The 6,321-nt window shown below is 41.5% G+C and overlaps 1 protein-coding gene across 2 annotated transcripts; it reads right to left on the bottom strand.

Annotated features, from left to right (window-relative positions):
• Positions 1 to 2,133: 2,133 nt before the first annotated feature.
• LOC109526984 (THAP domain-containing protein 6) lies at positions 2,134 to 5,871 on the bottom strand. 2 transcript variants are annotated; one of them, XM_019888598.1, is made up of 6 exons: positions 5,672 to 5,871; positions 4,182 to 4,374; positions 3,717 to 3,839; positions 2,903 to 3,113; positions 2,564 to 2,717; positions 2,134 to 2,490 (listed from the first exon to the last, which is right to left on the bottom strand). In XM_019888598.1, the coding sequence occupies exons 1-6, from the start codon at positions 5,749 to 5,751 to the stop codon at positions 2,298 to 2,300; spliced, it is 954 nt and encodes a 317-aa protein (XP_019744157.1). In that variant the 5' UTR covers positions 5,752 to 5,871; the 3' UTR covers positions 2,134 to 2,297. The 2 variants fall into 2 exon arrangements, with proteins under 2 accessions (XP_019744157.1, XP_019744169.1); XM_019888610.1 differs by lacking the exon at positions 5,672 to 5,871 and adding an exon at positions 5,164 to 5,634.
• Positions 5,872 to 6,321: the final 450 nt, after the last annotated feature.

The following is a 6,321-nucleotide window of genomic DNA, read 5'->3' as shown; positions in this document are numbered from 1 at the left end:
GCCTGCGAAGGTTTTCTCAGTGCACTGCGGTTTTCTCCGACATTCCAAAAATATGCACGATAGGTTATAATTGATCACTCTAGATTGTCCCGAGGTGTGATTGTGAGCGCAAATGGTTGTTTATCTATGTGTGCCCTGCAATTGGCTGGTAACCATTTCAGGGTGTCCCTCGCTTACTGCCCCGAAGACAACCCTTAAAGGCATAAAAGTTGGAAAATAAAATATAAAAAATAAGGAATACTTGAAAAGAAATGTTGTTCATTTCATTTGTATATGAATAGAAATCCTGTAGCGCTGAGCTATTTTACATTTTGTTATTTCTGAATCCTTTCATCATTTTGATACATTCCATGTGTACGATCTTGGATCTTGATAATATTGTATTAAATAAATGAAAAATGCTGAATTTAAAAAAATGATTACAAACTAATAAATACACCAAAGTCCACTTTGCACTGTGAACAAAGTACAGAACTTTATTTTACCTTGAGTGGACAACTGTTTCATCACTATTTATCACGGAAAAGGTGTAAATAGTTACCAGGGAGTCGAATACTATACAGAAGGGGTATGTTAGTGTATATTGTACCCAGAAGGACAGAAATGGACGACTACTGTTTGTCTATATCTTCTTTGTGACAGCATGGAAACATAAACTGCATCTCCCTCTCCCCGACCCACAAGGAAACGTCAAACAAAAGATAAATTCAGCGCAAACACATGCAACATTTAAGTTTATCTGGGGGTGAACTGTAGTCCTTGACTAATGTTTGCTCATTCCACTGCTATTTCTGCTTTGATCAAAGACTTTTCTGAATGCAACTTTATAATAGAAAGGACGCCCATTTGCTGCAATGTTTAATTGATCAACAAGAAACTCATGAAAGGGGACCACTGGTTATTTTCGTAACAAAGCAGCTGCGGGTCTAATGTGTTCGGGCAGCAAAATGAAATATAAATATTGGTCACAATTTTCTTGATATTATCTCTTGACCTCTTCCTTCCTGTTCATAAATAATGACCCAACAATAAAACAATGACACCCAATAAAATCTTCCGATAATCAGTGTCGAATGGCACTGCATTTTAGAGATTAACTGTTGATCGTTTTTTTTTTTTTTTTGGGCTCTCTCGTGGGGCTAAATAAAACATTGAAAGCAAATCTCGGTATGATAGTGTAGTTGCTCCACTCCGAGCGACAACCAATAATAATAAACAGAATAGACTTCCCTGACAGTGCTTTGATACATTCTCATTTAACAATTCTGTCTTCCGTCTCTCTTACAGACATTACCCAAACAGACCCCCACAAAGGGCCCCGTTACTGTAATGTGCAGTAGACTGTGAAATGTCTGAACCTGGAAAATAATCGGGAGCTTTTGTTCGTCTTAGGTGGGACAGAGAGGGTGCCCCCCTCTTTTCCTTTCCAGAAGGAGCTTGTGGCTGCATTCCTCATCAAGGCCTCCTTGTGTTGTGGTGAGTAACACGTCTGGGTGGTTTAGGGCTTTTCCTGATCGAGGTCAGCATTTCTCGAGTCAAGGCCTTTAATTGATGCGGCCAGTTTAGAGGCCGGAACATTAGGTACACTTCTCATTGCCTTTATGAAAAGGTATTTATGCTCACCTTAAACGTAGTTAGGGTTTCCTCCCACATTCCAAAAGCAGGTTAATGGAACATGCGAAGGTGTGAGTGTGAGCGTGAATGGTTGTTCGTCCATGTGCGTCCTGCGATTGGCTGGCAACCAGTTCTGTGTACCCTGCCTACTCTCCGAAGACAGCTGGGATAGGCTCCAGCACGCCCGCGACCCTCGTGAGGATAAGCGGATTAGAAAATGGATGGATGGATGGGTTGTTATTATGGTTGCAGCACATTCGCAGGAAGGCATTTGGAAATTCCCTTATTTGTGGATATTGTGGGGGGGTGGGGGGGTTATCCTGTTATTTCTTGGAAAAACAATTTCAGTTCACACCATTGAAAAAACGTCTGTGCTTTGCTGTGCAAAACTGGTTGGATATTAAATGGTACAAAAGGGTGTTCTGACTCTGGAGGTTTTAGATGAGGATTTTTTTTTCTTAAAGTTATTTGCAATAGCCTCGCAATATGTTTAAAAGAAAACAACGAAGTTCTTAAAAAAAAAAAAAAATCAAGCTTCACTTTAATTCCGTGGTACAAAAATCCAACAAATAAGAAATTGCACTGAGCATTTATAATCTTATTAACAGTCTATGTACATTTTAGAGGTCAATCTTGTAAAAAAAAAAAAAAAAAAAAAAAGAATAAATAAAATACTGCAAGTTTTATGATACTCCTGTGTTGTCTTCTGACTGGGGGACTGTTTCCACATCTTTTAAACAGATTACATGTATTATATTTTGCTGAATATCGGTTTCTGTGTCAGCGAGGGTCTCACATTCATCCTCAGCCTCTTCTTCGCCGCTTCTTTCCAACACTGAATCAAGCCCAGGCTTGTCATCTACGGAGCTCATCCACCTTTTGGGACAAGACAACTGCTTTCATTTCTGATTACTTTTCGAAGTTGTTTCTCAAAGTACAGTTCACATACCTTTGAAGAGTGTGTGGGTGTGGCAATTGGAGGTGGAGAGACTTTCTCAGGTAGTCATAAGCTTTTGGACCATGTAAGTGGAGAGTGAGGGCAAACTCTCTCTGGTCTCGAGTGTAGTCGTTGCCCTGTTTGGACAACAGGTGGACTGGCAGACCTGAAATTCAAACGCAGCCATTTTGGATGTGTGTCACTTGAATTGACCAAATGTTGGGTCAATTGTATCTTCACGGACCAACGTAGAGGGGTTCCGTTGAATTTGGCCAGTTGGGCCTGCAGTGGCCAAATTCATGCTTGGAGGCCAGACAACGACGGCAAAAACAAGATCACGTGTCACCTCACCCGAGTATGAATCCAGCTTCTCTCTGAGCTCTTCGTTGATGAGGTTCTTTCCCCTCAGATCCTCCAAAAGACCAAACACTGTGTTCTTGGCCCGCCGTTCTCGGTCCTTCACGTTCCTCAGCTCGCGCTCTAGACCCTCCACCCTCGCTAGGGCCTCTGTCAGTCGGGCCTTGAGACCGGCAGGAGACGAGGGCAGCGCATAGCAGTGGTCCTAGAATAGGGACTTTCAATTAAAATTCGGGGCAAAGGGGGCATGGAACGGATTTTTTTTCAAATTCCAATTTTATTTAAAGCCATATCAGGAGGCCCAACTTAAAGATGAAAGAAAACATCATGGAATGGATTCCGTTCCATCTCTGATATTCCACTGTCATTTCATTTTCTGATGTTAGCGAAACATGCCTACATCAAATCGTATCTGCACTCAAGCATGTGAATGTGACGTGTTTCAGAAAAGGGAGCTAAGCCAATGTCACGGATGTCGGAGCTTGACTATCACGTGACGCTCACCAGCATTTCAGCCATGGCCAAAGTGTTTGACTTGTGGCCGACATCTGCTCCTGCATGAGGGCGTTCGTTGTGTTTGTGTTTTACCAGCATTCAATAAACGGGTGAAAAATGCATCATGATCGTGGCTCTCCTTTCCCACATACAGAGGCATTAGAGAAAGTAAGTATACAGTTAAAACAGATAAAAGGCAACAGCGATAAACTACAGCTTCCTGTGACAGGGAGGGGATTTCCGCAATCGATAAATTACAGAAAAGTCTGTAATATAAAGATAGGTTTGCCATTAAAAAAAACATTATACTTACAACATCAGAAAGAGGGGATGGCTGTAGTAGTGGTGATTCAGTCTGCGGCAGATTCTTTGAACCAACAGATGCCACTGACTCTCGAGCTTTCTTGGAGGTTTGCGTTGTCCTGGTAAACACTTGCTGATGTGGAGGGTGAAAAAAAAAATCACATTCATAAAAAGACCTTTTTATAATGTTTGTAAACAGGAACTGTAGCACCACTGGCAAAAAGTAATTTACGACCACTGACTTGAAATACATTTCTTCCACTGTAAACAATGTTTAGCTGGATTGAATATAATTTGTATATAATTGAGACAACTAGAATGGCTCTCCTGTTCGCTAACGTCAGCCCCACCATGCAGTATTTCACCATCAAAAAGTACACCGGGTCCATAAATCTGAGCAGCGGAAAAGTCAATTGATTAGCCAGTCCTTCAATGATCATGAATTCCCACAATGTTTAGACTCGACGAGACTCACTTTTTGGACAGGCGACTGGAAGCTGAAGACAGAAGGTTTGGCTCCCTCCCGAATCCTGACAGTCTGGCCTGTGGCGTCAATGTCCTCGGGTTTGAAGTGCTCGCTGCAGAGGACCGATGACTTGGTGGCGGAGAAACCTCTCTTCCTTGCTGCCACTTCCCACTGCCTCCTCAAGAACTTCTCTTTTGGAAACCTGCAAATTTGACCACATACGAGTGCTTATGAATCAGCAATGTTACCTGCAGAGCGATCGATATTTTAACATACTCTACTCACAAATAAATTGGGGATATTTGGCTTTCAGGTGAAATTTATGGAAAATGTAAAAAGTTCACGCTAAAGTGATATCATATCATGAAAGTAGGACATTTAAATAGAAGGATGCACTGGTGATTTTCTCATTGCAAACGATTAATTGAAAGAAAAGCTAACAAAAATGGTGGGATGTGGCCAAAGGACGTCCACTTCTATATCTTTCTGTGACTCTTCGCGTCTCTCTGTAGCTACCTGTAGATTACACTCTGTGACACTTTAAGCTCAGTGGCCACTTCCGTCTGAGAATGTCTTGTTTGAAGCATCACAATGGCAAGGTACTGTTGATCCATTGTTAGGCGTCGTCTTGGTCTCATGATGTCAAAATGTGAACAGCATGATGAGGACTACTGTTTAATTTCAACACCAGCTCAAATTGAACCAAGACATTTATTGGTCGACTGATGGATCAAACGCCTGTTGTGAATTTTGCTGTTAGAGAATAGGAACTTGTGCAAAGAGTACTGAAACATTCAACAGTTGAACATGTGCATTCAAAAGCTTAGAGAAGGTCACATTAAGTTCACCTGTAAAGGTTGGTTTGAGTTCCTTTTAGTCTCGTCCTGAAATTTCACCTGAAAGCCAAATATTCCTAACTTTTTGTGGGTAGTGTAAGTGACACGCTAGTTCTGTGCTTCATATTTAACCCCGAAAGCTCATTCTGTTTTACCTGTGAAAGGTAATTCCCTGCAATTTGCTTTGGGCTGTGCGGCGATTTGTACATCCCCATGCTGCACACGAGTCGGGCATCTTTCCTTTCAAAAGTCAAGCTTGCAAAGGATGTATTTGGTGTTTATTTTGTGTGGGTTTTTTTTTTTTTTTGCGAAATCTACGTGGGATTGCGTTCGGGAGCCAAAACCACGTTCACGAGGTCTATTTTGCCCGGGAAAAGATGGCGACGGATTTGACGTGCGAGTGTAAAAGTGTTTACTTCCGCTTTATTTTATTTTTGTTGACGTGTTTCCGCAACATCGGCCCATCTGACAACAGGGACCGTGTCGGGACATCCAATGTTATCGGAATGTTTTTTTAACGGATATAAGAGGAAAACACCGCCTTCTATCAAACGAAAACAAAGCCTGGAGCGATACTAGTATTAGCTCATTCCTGTCACCGTTTAAACATGACTGCAGTAAATTGTTAAGTGAAGTCGCATTCTTCAAGTTTTATCTACTTACTTATGGAATGTGATTCTCTTGGCTTTAGTCTCCGCCGTGCGCTTATTCACGCAACCCAACGCAGCACAGTACTGAGGCATATCTTCATTTTGCTTTAAAAAAAACAAACATTGATGTACCACTCGCAATTACCGCTCAAAAATGGCGTCTACATAGACGTAGTGTTGTTACCCACAAGCCACTGCGGCAAGGAATTTCTTGTTCTTGTAAACGTAATATGGCAGTTGGCAAACCAATTTACAGTGCATTGCCGCCATCTACTGGGCTGGAGTATAGAGGAGGGAAATAACCTACTCACAATGTTGTCTGAATTTGGTTGGAGTTGCGGTTCCAAGATTTTCACTGGTGGAGTTCAATGTTGAATGACCAGTCCTAATTTGTGTGAAAATGGAGAGCGGCAGAGCCTTCAATGAAGTAAAATGTGGTGTGTGAGAGAGAGAGAGAGAGAGAGAGAGAGAGAGATTGGAGCATCCTGCTATGCAGACTGTGCAATTACAGGGAATAAAACTCTGGACAGGGAATACACCTCTGAGCCTGCGAATGCTGCTTTTCTTGTATATTTTAATTGAAAAAATAACTAATGTATATATTATATTACTTTAATTATATTAATTTAGTTGTTTAAATAAAGCTTCTGTGTCACTCGGGGA

Source organism: Hippocampus comes, unplaced genomic scaffold (genome assembly GCF_001891065.2).
Source record: "Hippocampus comes isolate QL1 unplaced genomic scaffold, H_comes_QL1_v1.1 scaffold155, whole genome shotgun sequence".
Lineage (NCBI taxonomy): Eukaryota > Metazoa > Chordata > Actinopteri > Syngnathiformes > Syngnathidae > Hippocampus > Hippocampus comes.
The sequence above is the reverse complement of the archived record's forward strand: the minus strand, read 5'-3'. Positions and strand labels throughout refer to the sequence as shown.